The sequence below is a fragment of the Archocentrus centrarchus genome, unplaced genomic scaffold (assembly GCF_007364275.1).
Source record: "Archocentrus centrarchus isolate MPI-CPG fArcCen1 unplaced genomic scaffold, fArcCen1 scaffold_55_ctg1, whole genome shotgun sequence".
Classification (NCBI taxonomy): Eukaryota; Metazoa; Chordata; class Actinopteri; order Cichliformes; family Cichlidae; genus Archocentrus; species Archocentrus centrarchus.
Window position 1 is genome coordinate 1,542,169 of NW_022060277.1, and position 20,935 is coordinate 1,563,103.

At 43.2% G+C, this 20,935-nt stretch overlaps 1 protein-coding gene across 3 annotated transcripts in view; it reads right to left on the reverse strand.

Moving 5' to 3' along the window:
• The window catches only part of piezo1 (piezo type mechanosensitive ion channel component 1 (Er blood group)), a 96,871-nt gene that overhangs the window by 20,266 nt on the left and 55,670 nt on the right, over positions 1–20,935 (reverse strand). Inside the window, exons 28-40 of one of the 3 annotated variants that reach the window (XM_030725450.1) lie at positions 20,365–20,454; positions 20,146–20,216; positions 17,139–17,210; positions 14,721–14,821; positions 14,456–14,588; positions 12,783–12,854; positions 11,775–11,947; positions 11,522–11,631; positions 10,946–11,119; positions 10,476–10,734; positions 5,062–5,250; positions 4,670–4,876; positions 3,527–3,773 (exon numbers count right to left, since the gene is read on the reverse strand). In XM_030725450.1, the coding sequence (XP_030581310.1) occupies positions 3,527–3,773; positions 4,670–4,876; positions 5,062–5,250; positions 10,476–10,734; positions 10,946–11,119; positions 11,522–11,631; positions 11,775–11,947; positions 12,783–12,854; positions 14,456–14,588; positions 14,721–14,821; positions 17,139–17,210; positions 20,146–20,216; positions 20,365–20,454 (1,898 nt within the window). Of the gene's footprint in view, positions 1–3,526; positions 3,774–4,669; positions 4,877–5,061; positions 5,251–10,475; positions 10,735–10,945; positions 11,120–11,521; positions 11,632–11,774; positions 11,948–12,782; positions 12,855–14,455; positions 14,589–14,720; positions 14,822–17,138; positions 17,214–20,145; positions 20,217–20,364; positions 20,455–20,935 lie in introns of all 3 variants that reach the window. The other 2 variants (XM_030725451.1, XM_030725449.1) reach the window with 2 other exon arrangements.

Sequence of the window (20,935 nt, forward strand, 5' to 3'; positions counted from 1 at the left end):
GCCAGGTGCCTCTGCCTGCAAGTTTATTGAGGGAGAAGGTGTGGTTCATGGTGAGTATTTGAGTGAAAAGTCCTCACTGAGAATGAAGCTGTTGACATGAGTGATGTGATGATGATGATGGGGGAAAATACTAATGATAAAGCATTTTTTCCCTGAATACTTCCTGGCTGCAATGCCTAGCTGATGCAGAAAATGGGAAAAGGTGGTTGAGAAAAGATTCAATCTTGAGAGCTGACTGGAGGTTTTTACATGTGAAGCAGACTGATGGCTGTGCAGCACTTCCTGGGTGGAAGTCTTCTGAAAAACAAATTCTGAGTTTGGCTGATTTTTTTAGGGCTCCTTTCAGCACTGAGATGTTAACTGGTGAACACACAGATGTGACTGATAAGACAGTGTGGGCCTGAGTGGGTAAGAGTAATAAGACAGTGTGGGTCTGAGTGCGTAAGAGTAATAAGACAGTGTGGGTCTGAGTGGGTAAGAGTAATAAGACAGTGTGGGCCTGAGTGGGTAAGAGTAATAAGACAGTGTGGGCCTGAGTGGGTAAGAGTAATAAGACAGTGTGGGCCTGAGTGGGTAAGAGTAATAAGACAGTGTGGGTCTGAGTGGGTAAGAGTAATAAGACAGTGTGGGCCTGAGTGGGTAAGAGTAATAAGACAGTGTGGGCCTGAGTGGGTAAGAGTAATAAGACAGTGTGGGTCTGAGTGGGTAAGAGTAATAAGACAGTGTGGGCCTGAGTGGGTAAGAGAAATAAGACAGTGTGGGCCTGAGTGGGTAAGAGTAATAAGACAGTGTGGGTCTGAGTGCGTAAGAGTAATAAGACAGTGTGGGCCTGAGTGGGTAAGAGTAATAAGACAGTGTGGGCCTGAGTGGGTAAGAGTAATAAGACAGTGTGGGTCTGAGTGGGTAAGAGTAATAAGACAGTGTGGGTCTGAGTTCGTAAGAGTAATAAGACAGTGTGGGTCTGAGTGGGTAAGAGTAATAAGACAGTGTGGGTCTGAGTGCGTAAGAGTAATAAGACAGTGTGGGCCTGAGTGGGTAAGAGTAATAAGACAGTGTGGGCCTGAGTGGGTAAGAGTAATAAGACAGTGTGGGCCTGAGTGGGTAAGAGTAATAAGACAGTGTGGGCCTGAGTGGGTAAGAGTAATAAGACAGTGTGGGTCTGAGTGGGTAAGAGTAATAAGACAGTGTGGGTCTGAGTGCGTAAGAGTAATAAGACAGTGTGGGCCTGAGTGGGTAAGAGTAATAAGACAGTGTGGGCCTGAGTGGGTAAGAGTAATAAGACAGTGTGGGCCTGAGTGGGTAAGAGTAATAAGACAGTGTGGGCCTGAGTGGGTAAGAGTAATAAGACAGTGTGGGTCTGAGTGGGTAAGAGTAATAAGACAGTGTGGGTCTGAGTGGGTAAGAGTAATAAGACAGTGTGGGCCTGAGTGGTTAAGAGTAATAAGACAGTGTGGGCCTGAGTGGGTAAGAGTAATAAGACAGTGTGGGCCTGAGTGGGTAAGAGTAATAAGACAGTGTGGGCCTGAGTGGGTAAGAGTAATAAGACAGTGTGGGCCTGAGTGGGTAAGAGTAATAAGACAGTGTGGGTCTGAGTGGGTAAGAGTAATAAGACAGTGTGGGCCTGAGTGGGTAAGAGTAATAAGACAGTGTGGGCCTGAGTGGGTAAGAGTAATAAGACAGTGTGGGCCTGAGTGCGTAAGAGTAATAAGACAGTGTGGGCCTGAGTGCGTAAGAGTAATAAGACAGTGTGGGCCTGAGTGGGTAAGAGTAATAAGACAGTGTGGGACTGAGTGCGTAAGAGTAATAAGAAAGTGTGGGCCTGAGTGCGTAAGAGTAATAAGACAGTGTGGGCCTGAGTGCGTAAGAGTAATAAGACAGTGTGGGCCTGAGTGGGTAAGAGTAATAAGACAGTGTGGGTCTGAGTGGGAAAGAGTAATAAGACAGTGTGGGTCTGAGTGCGTAAGAGTAATAAGACAGTGTGGGTCTGAGTGGGTAAGAGTAATAAGACAGTGTGGGTCTGAGTGCGTAAGAGTAATAAGACAGTGTGGGTCTGAGTGCGTAAGAGTAATAAGACAGTGTGGGTCTGAGTGGGTAAGAGTAATAAGACAGTGTGGGTCTGAGTGGGTAAGAGTAATAAGACAGTGTGGGTCTGAGTGGGTAAGAGTAATAAGACAGTGTGGGCCTGAGTGGGTAAGAGTAATAAGACAGTGTGGGCCTGAGTGCGTAAGAGTAATAAGACAGTGTGGGTCTGAGTGGGTAAGAGTAATAAGACAGTGTGGGTCTGAGTGGGTAAGAGTAATAAGACAGTGTGGGTCTGAGTGGGTAAGAGTAATAAGACAGTGTGGGCCTGAGTGCGTAAGAGTAATAAGAAAGTGTGGGCCTGAGTGCGTAAGAGTAATAAGACAGTGTGGGCCTGAGTGGGTAAGAGTAATAAGACAGTGTGGGTCTGAGTGGGTAAGAGTAATAAGACAGTGTGGGTCTGAGTGGGTAAGAGTAATAAGACAGTGTGGGCCTGAGTGCGTAAGAGTAATAAGACAGTGTGGGCCTGAGTGGGTAAGATGTATGTTTTGGACTGAGATGTAAGCTGAAGCAGGATAAAGATCTTTAGACTGCATGAAAGAGCTGAACAGGTGGCAGGTACGGCAACAGAGTTCCTCATCACAGGTCCTCAGTAGGTGTCCTGCTTATAGTACTGCAGGCAAGCAGCAGCTTCAGAGGATAACTGGATGTGATGCTGACAGAAGCTGGTACTGCCAAAGCAGAAGGACAAATGGACAGAGTTTAACTGAAGAGTGGGTTCAAAGATGAGGGGAGTGGAAGCTTAAGCTAGCCATACAGTGCTGGAAGCTGCAGAGTTTGGATTAGTGGCTGAGAGTCCAGCACCAACTGAAGCTGAAGGAGGGAAATAATTAGAGATTGGGAAATCCTTGTGTGAATCCTGGAATGAGGAAACTCAGGGCACAGAAATTGAGATCCCAGCGTCAGGAACGTTCAAAGAAGAATCAAGAACGTTTCTTTTTTTCTATTTCTGATATTCTTCGTGTATTTTTCTTTGTTTCCTCGTGTTTCTGGTTCATGTCCTTCCACATGGCCCAACGGTGATACTAAATTATTTTGAGAGTGCTTTGAGTGGTGAGTAATCTAACGTACAAATCTTCAGCCTGTGGGAGGAAGCTGGAATAACTGGACCCACTCCGACGTGGGGAGAACATGCAAGCCCCACACAGAAAGGCTGCAGCCAGTGGCTGGGCTTGAACCCGGGACCCTCTTGTCAGAGGTGTCCTGTAAAGGTGTTTTTGTGCTGTAGTTTGAGAACCTCTAGTCAAAGGAATGTGACTGGATGAAGAATACATTACAGCTATTACTGCAGATACTGCCTGATTGTGTTGATGTTACAGTATGAAAAATACTGTAACTGACATAGTTGCAGTATTTTTGTGTGCCCTTTTGGATGATTGTACACTGCCAGGGCATGAAAATAGTTCATCATCATCATCATCGGTCTACATATAATGAAGCCACAAACCTTTGTTGAGCTGCGGTTTTGTTTTCTTGCGGAATCTGATGCTGCTGCCTTTCTTTGGGACTTCCTCTGTCCCCTCGTCTTTGTCTCCCTCCCTCTTATCCACAGCATCCAGCTGGATGCTCTTCACCAATGGCAGTACTTCCTGTCCTTGCACATCTTCTGATCCAGTGGGCAGTGATTCAGCTGCAGTGGGCTGTGGGGGGCTAAGATCAGAGCTGGTACTCGGTCCAACATCGTTCTCAATATCCTGTGTCAATAAACAAGGGATTTAAGAATACACTCATGGCCACTTCATTAGGTACACCTGTTTAACTGCTTGTAAACAAAAGTATCTAATCAGATGGCAGCAACTCAGTTCATTTAGCCATGCAGACATGGTTTAGATGGCCTACCGAAGTTTAAAGCAAACTCAAAATGGGGAAGAAAGTTAATGTAATTGACTCTGAACATGCTGCTGGTGCCGGAGAGGTTGGTCTGGGATTTCAGAAACTAACGATCGCCTGCGATTTTCCCACACAACCAAGTGTAGAGTTCACAGAGAACGCTCCACAGAGGAGAAACTGTCCACTGAGTGGCAGTTCACGGGAGAAAACGCCTCGATGTTGAGAATAACCGGTCTGCTTGGAGCTGACAGGGAGGCAGTTTTCTCAGCACACCTCTGAGCATCATTTAAACTGCACAGCCTGCATGTTGCTGACTGTGCATCTTCTGATGGATAACATGGCATGTGACAAAACTCCGATTATCTCAAACTGGTTTCTTGAACATGACACAATGATTCACTGAACTCAGATGGCTTCCAAAATCACCACCTCTCAGCAGAGCACATTTGGGATGTCGTGAATGTGAAACTGACAATTCTGCAACAGCTACGTAATGAAATTATTTCAATATGGAGCAAACCTGTGAGAAATGTTTCCATCACCTTGATGAATCTAATGCCACAGTGAATTACAGCAGTTGTAAGGCAAAACGAGGTCCAACCTGCTCTAGCAAGATGTGCCTAATGAAGTGGATGTGAGTGTAAATCTGTTTGTATTGTGTGATGCTACAGCTTCGATCCATGTCCCAGAACACGTTCTTTTAAAACATCATTTATAGGGCAGTGACTGAGAGCAGAGAACATCCCATCTTTGCACCAACCTGCTCAGTGTGGTTTAGTTCAGTTACCTCCAGGATTTCCAGGGTGGACGTGGCACTAACTCCGTCATCCTCTCTCCCCCCTTTTTGTCTCTCTGTCTGTCCCGTTCTGTCTTCAGCTCCTTCTCTAGATTTAACTCCAACTGTAAAAGTTTCTGGTGAGGGGCTATGATCCTCCAGGGGGCCCTCATGGTCCCACAGGCCATACCGCTGTGTGCACACAAACACAAACAGACACACAAACACAATCAAATGGAAAGCCTGCTTTTCTCAGCACTGTTTGAACAGTCAGTATGGAACACAGGAGGGGCTTCAGTAAATGGGCCTACTGAAATCAGTTCCACTGGCTCATCTACCCGAAATCCCTGGAATCATTCTGTCAGTGGGAGACTAACCATGAGCAGGGATCTGTGGAAGAACAGAGCCAGCAACTGGAGAAGATCATATCTGATGTAGTTGTCAGTCTTTTCCAGGCCAAGGATGCGAGGTGGGAAGAAAGGCTTGTCTTCATTTAGGGTCAACTCATAAACACTGTTCCAAGGAAAAAATCCAAACTGGAAAATGTATTTCACCACAACCATAACCTGAAAAGAAGCAGAGAAGCCACCAGTGAAACCAGAAAAGAGCACTGACCTGCTCTGCACCATCACATCAGGCATATGCAGGAAAGCCTACTTTCCATCAGCTGCTGTAATGTAGGCTGAAAATCTAATGAGGAGCAGGAAGAGAGCTCAGCCTACATCATTCTTATCCCAGATACCTACAGTACAGTAATCACGTTCTACAAGAAGGAAAGATATGTACGCGACATCTCAGCTGCCAATTTAACTTTTTCTCTTCAGCATCACTGCACAACTCCACAGATCCAACCCTGCATGAAGGAGCCCCGATATCTGCAACCATGCATCTAGAAAAGTTAACATTAGATATTCAAAAACGGTCAGAATGCTTCTGTAGCTATATCTGCATTTTACACGGTTGCTAAGTCTGCAATCCCTTTCTGGTTTCCTGTGTGTGTCCATGTGTTTGTCTTTATCACACTGTGGGTAATATCATACTCAGCGTGGGTCCCCCCCCCAAAAAAAAACAAAGGGTTAAGCTTCTCTGAAGGAAAGAAGACAGGCTAAATATTATCAGCACTAAATAATGGCTCAGCAGATTAAATACAATACTATTCACACACATCAATTCATTGATCATCTGCTAAGCTAGGCTAAGACAAATGATAATAAGATCTTGTAACTTTATTAAGTATTAATCACCTCCTTGGATTGATTCTTCTTGTGCTGATTTTAAAAATGGAATCAGTATAATTTGGATTTTTTAAAGTGAAAAAATGAATTTAAAATATCCAAGGTGTAAATACTTCTTACAGGCACTGTAACACAGTCAATCTTTTTAACCTGTTTCAATAACTAACAAATTTTGCTTTCTGTAATACTTTTTTCTCCTCTTGAAGTGCTCTCTGGGCCTCCATCAATTCCTTCATTGTATTTTCAGTTTCCATCCATCCATCCATCCATCCATCCATCCATCCATCCATCCATCCATCCATCCATCCATCCATCCATCCATCCATTTCCACTTATTCTATCCCAGCTGTCATAGAGCATGAGGCAGCGTACACCTGTACAGGTCACCAGCCTGTCGCAGGGCCAACACAGATATACAGACAACCATTCACACCATTGGGCAATTTAGAGTTTCCACTTAACCTAACCCCAGTAACTGCATGTCTCTGGACTGTGGGAGGAAACCCACACAGACACATCTTTGTCAGTTTTGTTTTTCTCTGCACTCAGTTTTCTGAGTTACTCTTTGTAGGATGCTGAGACTTTGGTGAGTTGGTCTATTTTCTCTTCATTTTCGTACAGGTTGGTGCACATATTTGCCATTTCACCAAGGACACTGTCTGCTAGCACAGAGACAGTCTGCAAAATAATTTCAGAAATTATAATGTGTGGAGCAGTGTTCACTAATCCACTTCAGTTCAATTCAATTTTATTTATATAGCACCAACTCATCCAAAACAGTCACCTCAAGGCAGTTTATATTATGAGATAAAAACCCTACAATACCACAGAGAAAAGCACCTGAGGACAGTGGGAAGGAAAAACTCCAAATTAACAGGAAGAAAGCTCCGGCAGAACCAGGCTCAGGGAGGGGCAGTTTATGCTTCCCTTAGGCAGTATTATTAGAAAGCACTGCATCAATTTTCATTGTTATGCAGATGATACTCAGCTTTACCTATCAATGAAGCCAGATGACACACATCAATTAGTTAAACTGCAGGAATGTCTTAAAGACATAAAGGCCTGGATGACCTCTAATTTCCTGCTTCTAAATTCAGATCAAACTGAAGTTCTTGTACTCGGCCCCACAAATCTTAGAAACATGGTGTCAAACCAGATACTTACTCTGGATGGCATTACTTTGGCCTCCAGTAACACTGTGAGAAATCTTGGAGTCATTTTTGACCAGGATATGTCCTTCAATGCACATATTAAACAAATATGTAGGACCGCTTTTTTGCATTTGCGCAATATTTCTAAAATTAGAAACATCCTTTCTCAGAGTGATGCTGAAAAGCTCATTCATGCATTTATTACTTCTAGGCTGGATTATTGTAATTCATTATTATCAGGCTGTCCTAAAAGCTCCCTGAAAAGCCTTCAGCTGATCCAAAATGCTGCAGCTAGAGTCCTGACAGGGACTAGAAAGAGAGAGCAGATTTCTCCCATATTGGCTTCTCTTCATTGGCTCCCTGTTAAATCTAGAATAGAATTTAAAATCCTTCTCCTCACCTACAAGGTCTTGAATAATCAGGCCCCATCTTATCTCAAAGACCTCATAGTACCATATCACCCCAACAGAGCACTTCTCTCTCAGACTGCTGGCTTACTTGTGGTTCCTAGGATACTTAAGAGTAGAATGGGAGGCAGAGCCTTCAGCTTTCAGGCCCCTCTTCTGTGGAACCAGCTTCCAGCTTGGAGTCAGGAGACAGACACCCTCTCTATTTTTAAGATTAGGCTTAAAACTTTATGATCAAGCTTATAGTTAGGGCTGGATCAGGTGACCCTGAACCCTCCCTTAGTTATGCTGCTGTAGGTCTAGTCTGCTGGGGGGTTCACATAATGCACTGTTTCTTTTTCATTCACCTTATTTACTTTGTTTATACTCTACTCTGCATTTAATCATTAATTGATATTAATCTCTGGCTCTCTCTCCCCTCAGCAGATGACCCCCCCTCCCTGAGCCTGGTTCTGATGGAGGTTTCTTCCTGTTAAAAGGGAGTTTTTCCTTCCCACTGTCACCAAGTGCTGCTCATAGGGGGTCGTTTTGACTGTTGGGTTTTCTCTGTATTATTGTAGGGTCTTTACCCACAATACAAAGCGCCTTGAGGCGACTGTTTGTTGTGATTTGGCGCTATATAAATAAAATTGAATTGTATTGAACCACTTGGGGCTGAGGGGAGGGAGACAGGACAAAAGACACACTGAGCCAGAGATCAATCTTGTGGATCTTTGGTCATTTCAGATTTCTGCTGCCACCTCAACTGTGAAGCCTGCTGGACACTATGGACAAAAATGGATCTGACACTTGTTTCTACTGCAGAATGCTGTAGTTACTGGGCAGAGCATCAAGCCCCATGCAGCCAACTGAGTAACTATACTGACTAACTTAAAAAACCAGACCAAAAACTAGCCTAAAAAACTAAATAGGACACTAACTGAATCTCTGGAAGGATCAGAGGCCAGAAAATGGTCAGCTAGGAAGCAGCGCTGTGCAGTGATCTTTACAAAGTGGTAAGCTAAGTTGACGTCAGCAGCAAATCTGTCACTCCCTAGATGGTGGACCTACAAGCCACAACACTATTCATCAACCACACACCATACTGGCTCACCAAGTTGCCCACATTCCATCAAAATAAGATGCAGACATGAGACAAGGTAAGGCATAATATTTAAATGCCTTCCCATGAATTGCATGCAGTAAGACTTCTGCCTGTATGGAAGCAGACCGCGGCAGAGGAGAATGAGAGCTGCAAGGCGTCTTTGCAGGTCTCACATCAGTCCTGAAGAAACAACATTTCAACAGAGCCTCAACTCCAAATTTAAGCTACGTCTCACTCTACAGTTTAGTTTTACATAGAAAAGGGAGCTCAAATCATTTACAGCTTCCCCTGAGCTACCGCCGATCCTGATCCCATTAATCCCAGTCTTCTTTCTATGCAGGACGACTCATCAGCCACAAGCAGCGTACAGGAATAATGACCTGCTAGGACAGCACTGCAGAAAATGCACTTCAAATCTAATAAAGCCAGGTCCACAAGTTTTTTTTTTATTTTACAGCTTTTTTTATACACAGTCCCCCATTTTCTGAGGATCAGAGGAAACTGGACAAACTAACATCATTTTGAATCGTTTTTTATACTTTGCAGTCAGACATAGACATCACCAAATGCTGCCTTTCCTCAGTGGGAGCTCTATCAGGCTGCAGCCGCTTTAGGTCGCTGCTTTTTTCATACGTGTCTCTGCCTTCAGTGACTGCATCATTTGGCTGAATCTGAGCAGAGAGTGCAGCCCTTACACTTCAGAACTGATCCTGCTGCTTCTTTCAGGAGGCACATCAATAAACACCGGTGACCCGGTTCCACCAGCAGACACATCTCCATGTCATAGCATTGCCTCTAGCATGATTGACAGGTGATGTGGTATCCTTTGGCTCATGAGCTGCTTCTTCTCTCTTTCTCCATGTTTTCCTCTTCCCATCATTCTGGTACAAGTTAACATTAGTTTCATCTGCCAGTGTTTTTCCATTCAGGGTGCAGCTGCTTGAACAACAGTGTCCTGTGGGACATTATTAAAGACTGATCTGACTGATCTTTTTGGCAGAAGGCTTAAAGCCAGACTACTCTATGCCTGCATCTCGTCTACAGCAAGAAAAAGCAAACGCCTGAGGAGTCTTCAAATCAGGCAGTCCACTACGTTCTGTGGTCATGAAGAAAGGAACAAAAAGGTAATCTCCTGGAATATGTCCCATTCATATCCATGCCATTTTGAGCCCTTAGGCTAATGACAAATAGATTTGCAGGTGATGACAAAACAAAACAAACAAAAGAAACCAAAAAGAAACCTACCAACATACCACAGAGAGTTACAACAGCATGAATATTAAAAACCAAAACTGAAACACAAACCCACAGAGGGATCAGACCAGTAATAAAAGAATACTGGCAGAGCTTTACAGCCTGTGTGTAGGATATCAGAGGGCAATACAAGTGTTCAGAAATATTGTTCTGAGCTTTATATTCACTGGGAAATAATACAAAAATGTTATAAATGTTGTGGTAATAACTTTGCTGTAATAATAACCAAAGTTTCTCATGTGTTTGTCCTGATCCTGGATCTGTGACCCTGCATTCTGGGTTTAGTTACTGCAGTTTGGGAAGTTTTGAGTTTTATACCTTTTGAGAGATATTTCTGGGTGTGTTTCTTTATATTTATATCTCTGTGTTTTTCAGTTGGGGTTGTTTGGGTTAGTTTCATGGTTGTAGTCTGGTGGTATTCTGTTCCTTGTTTCAGTTTATTTCACATTCCCAGTTTCCTCCCATTACATTCAGCTGTGTTTCCTGGTGTTTTCCATTGCCCCGTTTACCTCAGTGTGTATTCAAACCCTCATTTGCAGTTGTTATCTTGTGATTACGGTTTGGATTACTGAGCTCTGAGGTTATTTTCTTGTTTGTTAAACGTGACTTGGAGCTGCATTTGTGTCTGATTAGCATGCAGCAGTGTTTCTGTGGTCATACCTCTGTGTAGACTATAGCGGTCATCCAAAACCTTTTGGTCGGTCTCGGGACAGACAACATAGCCCATAGGAACACCAGTATGGGAAGGACCAGCGATATGACAGAGGCACTGACCACGTTGTTTAACACTATGATGAAATAGCAGACCACCTCAGAGTTGGCTGACAGAAGGTTATACATGGCGAACAGCATCTTCAGCACACGGCTCTGACTGGAAAAGAACTCTCTGCTCTGTTCCAACTCCTCGATAAAAAACTGCCTGTAGGGACAGAAAGCACAATCATTACCACCAGCTGGCATTTATTTAGTAATGTATTCATCACAATGCTTTCAGCAACTGAAAGAAATCATCTGAATTAAGAGAGTGGTTAAAAAAAAGAGGGGATTTTTGTCCTGGTAGTCCATGAATTTCACGAAGTACCAGAGAGCTGAGTATAATGGCTGTGGGTCTGTGTGCTCCCAGCATCTACCTCTCTCCCAGCAGCTCACTCGCTGTTCGGGAGTGTCTGTGTTGTTGTTGGTTGGATAACTCTGGGACCAATCCCATACTGCTGGATGGGGGTTTTGGAATTAGGAGATGATCACTGCTGGTGAGCTTTGGCTTGGTTTGGTTTGTGTCACCCTTGCTATCCTCCTCCAGGCACCTGAGAGGGAAACAAATCCTTATAAGGTGGGAAAACCATGGATTCACCTGCAGAAATACAACCAATTTCAACTATTTAAATCCTGTGGCAACCTGCCTATTAACCACATGGATAAACCTAATGCACGACCGCCTTATAATGTATTTCTTATATTAGGGGTAAAAATGCAGTGAAGTAATTCCTGTTAGGTGTTCCTGAGGTGTTCATGAGAACAGAGTGGACAGAAGGACAACTTAAACTGATGCCACTGAACACAGCTATGACCTCACTAGAGGCATAAAAACAAGAGCGAACCAGTTTATTCCTTTCAATGTGCTTCCACATTTACAGGAGCTGTTCTGTGAGCGGTGTCTTCTCCATGAGACTGACCACCGAACATAAAGGACATCATTCCACACAGACCTGTATCTGATGGGATCTTCTGCATCAGTCTCATCCAAACACGTCTCCAGTGTGCAGATTTCACTGCTCTCAGAGTCCTGATCATCTCTGGACTCTGCTGTGGTACCATGCTGTCATCAGTGACACAGGCTCAAGTTAGTTACTTTATATATACTTTATATGTGTATGTGCACACGTGTGTGCAATGCATGTGTACATGTGCTTGTGTGTCCATTTGCTTGTGCGTGCACACACAGTTTTTCTCTGTATTCACCTGTTGTATCTTGTGTATGATGAAGTAGCGTTCATTGCACAAAACATTAGAAATCTCTCTGTACTGCTTAGTAAGTAAATGAAGCCACTGAGTCAGTCCATCTACCATCGCCAACACTATCGCCCACAAGAAGCGCAGAATATCCAGGATCCTCTGCACCGTCTCACCGTGACCTGCAGAGTGAAAATTAAAGGAAAGGAGAGAAGTATCACATGATATACTTACACTTTTTCAGTACTTGGGTAAATGGACTGGTTCTTATACAGCGCTGTTCTGCTCTACCTGAGCACTCAAAGCCCTTTATACAACATTCACCCATTCACACCATTCATACAAGCATGTTTTCTGTGCCTGAGTGTTTCTATCTAGCATTCACGCTTGGATGAACACATCGGAGAGCAACTTGGGGTTCAGTGTCTTGCCCAAGGATACTTTGGCATGCAGACTGGAGCAGCCAGGAATGAAACCAACAACCTTCTGATGATTAGTAGATGACCTGCTCTACCTCCTGAGCCACAGCATGATCTACATCCCCTGTAGCTGTGTATTCCCTGTGCTCCCTGCTTTCCTGTTCCTTCTGTTTTTGGATCTTTGGATTAATCCCCTGTTTTTGGAGGCTTTTAAATAAAATTCTCAGTTATTAACTCATTTATTAGAGCTCGCGTTGGGCTGACATTTCGTTCCGCCTGTATCTTGCCTCCTCAGTCTGCACACAGCTAATTGTGACACATTATGTGTAATAATGTGTCACAATTAGCATACAAAGTAAGAAGGTTAGTACTAATGAATATGATAAAACTATAAATAAAAAATGAAAATTAGATTACATTGTGAAAGCTAAATAATAACCTTGTTCAGCACCTATTTTTCTGCATGTTTTCTTGTAACATGAATGTGCTGTAAAACAAAAAAGACTTCATTTGACCGTACCTGTGGATCGGACACACACCATGAAGCTGGCAGAATGCTGATGGTCAAAGGTGGAGAAAGCAGAGACTGTGAACCTACCAGACTCCTGTTCCTTCGACTCGTCCGCCTCATCCTGAACAACCGGTTCCTCAAAAACATCATCGCCACAACCTAGACATAATTACACACAAAGACTATAAATACTGGAATCAATATGCCTCTGTATAATCTGCTCTACCAAACCAATCAGTCGATGTGGATTTAGTGTCAGATTGCCTTTGAATAGCAGTAATCCTTTTTTCTTGGTTGCATATCTATATTCGGTTTTTGTTCTTACAACAGCATGTACCGCTTTTTATTTCACAGGTTAACACATTAGTTGTTTTTAATGCCTGGGGACAATTCTGGGGTGTTGCAACAGGCTACTGGTAACACGGTGCCTAATGATATAACTTGAAGTTGGTACCAGAGAGAACCCATGCAGACACGGGGAGAACATCAATACTGCACACAGAAAGGCCAGATGGTGGATAACTAGTCTTACACTGTTTGTTGTAAAAACACAGATCAAACAAGACTACCAGCTTGTTTGTAGGAAAATTGTTAATACTCATTTTAGAAGATTATTTTCTTTTTCAAAATATTTAATGATTGGTACAACATCAGCATCACTGCTGATGCCACACCGATCCATCTTCCAGTCTCTTGCTCCGCTCTCTGCTTATTCATGAACAAGACCCCAAGATGTTTACTCCCCCACTTGGGATTACTTGCCATAGATGAAGCACCCCCTCCAGTCACCACCTCTGTCTGCCAATCAGTATCTCTATCTTTGCCGCTGGCCACGCTGCCGGCCTCTGGAATTCCTTCATCGGTGCCGCCGGCTCCTGAACTCCTTTGCCCCCATGGCAGGCCTGAGCCCCTGAGTCTGGCCCCTTGGCCTAGGCGGCCTCCTGACCAGCCATGTTCCCTGATTGGTGAAGGTGATCTTCTTTGGACTAATTGTTGTCTTGGACTGTTTTGCCCAGCTTTGTGCTGTTTTTCGTTCTGATTCTGGTTCCTTGTTTTGATCTCTGGTTCTATTTGGTTTGGTTTTGGTCCCTCCTTCCTGGCCTCCCTCTGCCCGCCCGGGGTTGGGTTTTTGTTTTGTGGCTGTCGGGAACCATCCTTTAAGGGGTGGTACTGTCACGGTTTCTGAATTTTGTGGGATATCTAGGGGTTTTCTAGTGTTGATTATGTTTTGGTACTCTTCTTGTCTCCATTCCTGTAATTAGCTGCCCTCCCACCTGTTGCTTGTCTGCTTGTTACCTTGTGTGTATATAATTGTCAGTCTTCCTTCTGTTCTTTGTCACGTGCTCCCTCATGGCTGTGTCTCTGTTTGTTTGACTTTCTGTTACTGCTGCAGTTTATGGTGGATCAATAAAGCTGTTCCTTAGTTTATCTCGCCTTCCACGTCCTGCATTGTGGATCCATTCTTCTTTTGGGTTCAGTTTCTACTTGGCACTTTCAGCATTCACACTGCTTCTGTTATATCTTGAAATGGTTTCAATCAATTCAATCACAGCAATCTTAGCTTTTCAATGACATGTCACATGCTTACACACAAATAACTGTAACTGTATAGACGTTAACAGTTCGATCAGAGACAAGAAAAGTGCACGTTGTTCTCCATCACACACCTCTGTAAATTATAATAGTTCTCTGTTCCAGTTTACACCATTTTTGGCATTTGATCCAACATCTTTGTAAAGAAGGATATAAGGAAATCGAACCTTTTGCTGAGAGCTGCTCGTGTGAATCGGCTCTTTGTTGTGCGTCCGTCTCTTTTCTCTCAGTTCTCTTCAGCCGACTCTGACGTTCTCGCAGAGCTGTTTTCACACTGGTCACCCATCCCTGGTACGCCAACTGGGAGAGACAATTTCAAATCATCGGCACATTACGCATACAGCACAGTGTGTGAGGTAAAGCGTCTACACTGAACACTGCACATAAAGCTCTGTGTGTTTTTGTCGGTGTGTAGAGGTTGTGTCTGACCACCTGGCAGGCAGTCTGTTTCTGAGGCTTCTGTTCTTCAGACTGTAGTTCCTCTTCATCCTCACTGTCTGATTCAAACAGGTAGTACTCTCCTGAGTGGAGCACTGTAAGCAGAGAAGAAAAGAAAAAGGTTACATCTTTGGAAGATCAGCATTTAGGTTTAAATTATAATAAATGCTCAGTTGTGAACAAACATAATTGTACCACAGCACTATCAGATCAAATAATGTATGTATGTGATGTTCAACCAAACCATATAAAAATGTAAATTAATTTATGAAATTAATGACAAGAGGCTAAATGTGTGGGTTAGAACTACTTTGTTGGAGATAAGGACACACAATCCAAAAATGTTAAAAACAATCATGGCACAAGAGCCAAAGCTCCTGAATGACTTTTAATACAACACCATAATGTAAGGTTTCAAACACAGAGGACAGGAAACACTCCCACATCTAATCATGATCATGTGATCGTTAATGCCTATCAAGAAGAAAGAAAGTCTTCCATAAAAGCATGTGTGCATAATCATATATTATATAAATGATGTAAAAAAAACTATATATCATTATCATAAAAATATGGGCAACAAGTCAAAATAGAGTAGATTGATTAATAGATGAAAAACAGCCTGTAAGTCAATATGCACAAGGTAATGTATATGATCTTATTAATGTTAAAAACATAAACAAACAAACAAAAACAGCAGAACAGTGCAGACATCACAGTCATGAGAATAAACAAATATGTAGGAATGGCACGGGCAACAAATAAATAGATCCAAGCCTGTCATATGAATGCAGACAACAATCGACTCAAAGATGAACCGACAGTAAGAATTTACAGAAAAGGTCTCAAATCAATTCTTCAGTAAGTCCACTGCGGGCTAAAGTGTCTAAATTATAAATCCAGAACACGTCTCTCTTTAATAAATGAGCTTTCACATCACCGCCCCAAAGAGGCCTGAGTGCAATGCAACCCCATGTTAAACATGTTACCTGAACAGGATGGTTAACAGTGGTAGTTTGTGTCTAACCTGCACTGAGGGCAATCGCCACATCGATAACTGCCAGAAGGAATCGAATGTAAAACGTGAAGATTCTGATGTGGGGAGACAAGCTCTCACCAAGGAGCTTCATTAGGATGGGTGGTCTTTAAATAGAATTAATGATTACCAGTGCTTCTTAATGAGGGTTTCAAAATCTTTAGCAAAAGATGAATACTGAATAACGCAATTGGTATTAGAGCGCAGACACTCTGAAGCACACCTTTAAAGCAGTCAGGTGCTCCAATCAAATTTGAACTGTCTTTGCAAAAAGCATTTTTCGAAATCATCTGCTTGTGTTTGATGATCATGATCAGAGCTACAAATGTGACAGATCTGAACTGAGCAAGTGGCAGACTTTCCTTAAGAGCCGACAGGTGCAAAGACTGCCCATGAAGGACAGTGTTTCAATCCCTGCTCTTACAAAATAGATTGGTGCCCAATCGATTGTCATTCATGTAAACAACAATATCAAGAAAATTCATTTTTAATCCATCATAAGCCATGGTAAATCTCAGATGATAGTCATTCATATTCACAAAATTATAGAAATTACATAATTGAGCTTCAGAAAAAGACTAAATGAAAAAGACATCGTTAAAAATTTTTTCAAAGACTCTCATGTACAATATCTTGTTCCCTGTAATGTCCTCTGTGTCTGAGGGCAGCTGTGCCTCAAATGTCTCATTATGTTATTAAAAGTCATCGAGGAGCTTTCACTGGTGTCTTTTTAGAACTACTTTGTAACATGTCTCTGCTGATGTCAACCTTTACCTTTGTAATTGTCAAGGCCAAGATCTTGACAAGCAAAACAATTTCTACTCTACTCAGGGAATAACACTTAGCCTTACTGGGAAGATCTATGCCAGGGTACTGGGTATGAGCTGAACATCAGGTACAGTAGGAACAACGTGGGCTTTTTGTTTGTTGTTGTTAAAGAGCTCTTTACCCTCACAGGATACTTGAGGGTGTGTGGGTGTTTGCCCAACCAGTCCACAGATGCTTTGTGGACTTAGAGAGGGCCTCTGGGTGTCCTGTAGGGGTCGCTTTGGATGCCTGGGGTATCTAGTTAAAGGTGTATGTAACATTTACATCCATGTGTTGAGGTGTGAAGACAATTTGTAACAATTTATGCTCATTTAATATTACAATAATTGTGCCATTTTAAACAACCTATATCTCTATACATTCAGGAAGGGTAGAGGTAGATGAGGATGAAGAAGAGAGGCTGGAGATACACCACCATTAACTTATAGCCAAGACTGAAGCTGTCTGCTGTATAGAGGTTTTTTTTTTTTTGTTTTTATTTGTTTTGGTTAATTTCTTAGGTATGTTTTTACATATCAATATTTTGTCCGTCTTCTTATCCAAGTTACCTGCAGCATGGTCTAACCATGGCTGGTACCATGTCTTTGTCCGGGATCTCTTTCCTCTCTGGATCTCTGGATCTTCTGGAAGGAAAAAGAAAATTCAAAGGGCTGGAAACATGACTGTGTGCAGCAAATTATAGAAGGAACAACAGAAATACAGAACAAAACAAGAAAAGAAGAAAAAACAAGTGTTAAAAGGTGTAACGAAAACCCAAATGCAGGACACGGAAACTGGATGGCAAAAAGCTTTACTGACTAACAGATGTGAATAAAAGGCTTTGTACAGAATTGAGGGATAGCCTTTAAATGTAAACTTAATGAAGGAAAACCAGGAAACAAACAAAAAACTAATGTTAATCAGAGACAAGAAGACAAAGGGGAACAGGCACAGAAAGATCAGACAGAGGGAGGAACAGACAAAGCACAGGTACACAAAACTGAAACTGTTCACTGGGGAACTATAACGTGTTATCCAGGAATTAAAGACTCGCTAATTTCAAAGCTTCACAGGGAACAACATCTTCAACCTAGTAGTCAAGAAGTACCTGCCTCTTCACAACATGGAAGCACATCTCTGGCATAATAGCAACAAAGCTGAGTATGCATATGAGTCAATCGCTGAGCAACCCTGTGCCCCTCTGAGCAATGCTCAGAGGGGCACAGGAAACAACACCAGAGGTTAAAAGCACCGTCAACTGGCTGATGAAGTAGTACACCAAGACTCTAAGAGCATACCAAGCTGAGCATAGTCTGGACTACAAGAAAGCAATCACTCAGTGCCCCACACATGGATACTGGAGTGCTTGGTTATTTGTTAGCTTCATCAAGAGTTCAGTGGAGTGGTGGAAGATAACTCTGGAGGCTAACTCCAAGGTAACTGCACAAATCACCATTAAGTGTGTAATATACAAAGGTGATCCACTGTCCCTGCTGCTGTTCTGCCTAGACTTGAACACCTTCAGCCCACTCATAGCAATGAGTGCTTACAGATACAAAAGTGACTATCAGCCACCTCCTAGACACAGATGTAGTCCAGGAGTCAGCAAGACACTGGCTCACTGCTCCAACTCAATAGCATCTAAAGCGAGGACATGGGGACGACATTCGAACTGGATCAATGTGGTTAAATGATGGAATGAGAGAAGGTAAGCCGGACTGAAGGGGTGGTTGGTACAAGGAGGGAAAGCAGACCTACAGGGCGCCTACAAATCCCTTGGTATCCCACAGGCCAGTGGGAACCTAAATAAGACCCAAAAAGGTCAGCCATGGCTAAATATTTCAATAAGACAGGTGCTGCAAGCCAGTTTAAGTAGGAATAAGATACAAGCAATGAACATGTGTCCTACCGGTCATCAAATACTCAAGTGTAATAATAAGCTGGCCATGTGAGGAGACATTAGTCTCTAACAGACTTATTTTGGTTTTGTGGCCTTCTCACTGTGCATCAGAGTCTCTTTGGGCTTCATACTGACAGCTCCAGTGAATGATATGAGTTCAACAGTTGGAATTTACTCCAGCCTGAATCTGTCCAAAGTAAGTGAAATAATCTGCCAGTGCAGTAAGAGAATTACAAAATATCTTTAGACAAAACAAGTTTAATAATCTTACACATTCAGCTCTGGCTTAGCATATCACTCTCAAAACAAGATCCAAAATACTTTTTGGCTCAATATAAGATTGTGAGACCGGTCTAACCTCTTAGCTGGATGAGTTTATAAGATAACATAAGTTTGACATATGTTTGGAGCTTAAGGTGCTGAATGGGTTGATCCCCACTCCTCCAGTCCACATGGGTGAGTAAGAAAAAAAGCACAGTTTCCATGAAATAAAATTTCACAATATAGATATATATGAAAGGGTAATGCTATTTCTTTTGTGCAAATATTTTTAAAAATTACTGTCAGCCTAAACTGTGAGATGAATACAGTAAAGTAAAAAGTATAATATGCTCATCAGAGTAGTTGAAAGCAGTGTGAAAAGAAGAGGGGGGGGGGGGGGGGGGGGGGGGGGCTGTCACGTCTGGCAGTTTTCACAATCAGAATGATGATCCGAATGCACTTTTGTACCAAACATATTTGTTTTGACAAGAAGTGCTCGATAAGTTTTCTATAGGCTATTCTTGTTAATTGTATTTTTATTTTATTTATTCTTGCCAGATCTGACAGGCAGGGAAAGAAGAAGAGATGGAGGCAGAAAAAAATAGAGGATAAAAGCTACACATACATACACATTCACATATATACATGCATATACACACATACATGCAGTCTTGCTGTAGTTTGTAGTAATGTATGTGTGTTCCTATGTTATAGAACGTACTCAATAATGAGGGCAAGAAGCTACAACCACCCCCCCCCCCCAGAGGCAAGCAGGGAAAGACCCAGGGGACCCGGGTCATCCACGGCCCACCAGGAGCTCAGAAGACCCGAGGCCCCACATCCCGATGGCAACTGTGCACACACCCCAGAGGAGGAAGACCCCAGATGGAGCCCCCACGGTCAACGGGTAAGAGCCCAGAGAACCCGAGGCAATGAGCAGCCCCCCCCCCCCCGGCAGGCCGGCCCCCCGAGCACGAGCCGAGAACACAGCCCCGAGGCCCCAGGTGCCCGGGAATCACCCGACACCCAGCAGAGCCCCCTTCCCCGGGCACACCAAAGAGGCCCGAGCCACCCCAGCCCACAGCCGCCAAGGGAGCGGGCCAGAAGCCACGCCAAGACATCCGGCCACGCACCCAAGGACCCCCAGGCACCCACATCCCAGGGGCAGCAGTGACAATCAGTGGGGAGCAGCGGAGAGAGGTAGGCAGGGGGAACTCCTGCCCTCTGCAATAGTGTCCCACAGGAGCCAAGTATCTTAAATTTTTACATAGGAACTGCACTAAAATGAATTTACATTCCACCACTGGGTCAGTGTTGTCCCACTGATTAAACCTACGTTAATGACTGAAACGACATAACAGGGATGAAATGCATGTTCATTGTCTTCAGCAGATTAACCACTGAGTGAGTCCTACCAGCAGTCTGGCTTTCACTTATTTTGTGTCCATCTCTGTACTTCTGCTGCTTAGAGCGAATTCTGTGCATCCTGAGGACAGAAGACAGAAAAAAGAAGAGAAGCAGAAGGACTTAATTTCTGTCAAACTTTTTTCTGCACATTTCCTAATATTTGTGGTTTTTCAGAATTTTATAATCAAGCATTTTCAGCATTCTTTTATATTGCTGTAAGCACTTACGATCTCTTGAGTTGTGACAGTGATTTCTTCTCAGCTTGTTGGTGGAACTTGATGTTCTTCACAATGCTGGCTCTAAAGAGCTCAAACCCCCTGGAAGGAAGAGCCAATACCCATTATGTAGCAGCTAATCAGCATCTAACAGGAAGTAACTGGAAAGCCAATTTCCACAGCAATTTCATTTTCATGAACAGAGTAAATAACGGCATCTGTACAAATGTGATCTTGTGTCCCATCCCTATTTACAGCCACAACCTTATTGGGCTTATTATTATTATTATTGAGCTGAGAACAGAGATGAGACAGCTGCAGGTGGAGGGCTGTTATATCCAAAGACATGTCTACACACAAGGGCATAATATCCCAAACAGTATTTGTTGTATTTAAATGCAGTCATTCAGGGAACTGAAAATACAGTAATAAATTAAAGCAGCAAGCGGCAACGATCGGGCCCTCGCACCCGGCATGAGTCAAGCCGTGGCACGGTCGAGCCATTCTGCACTAGGAGGTTGTGTGGTCGGGAGCGTTTTGGGCTCACATGGATGCTGTCAGCCCAGTAGGCCACTCGTATCTT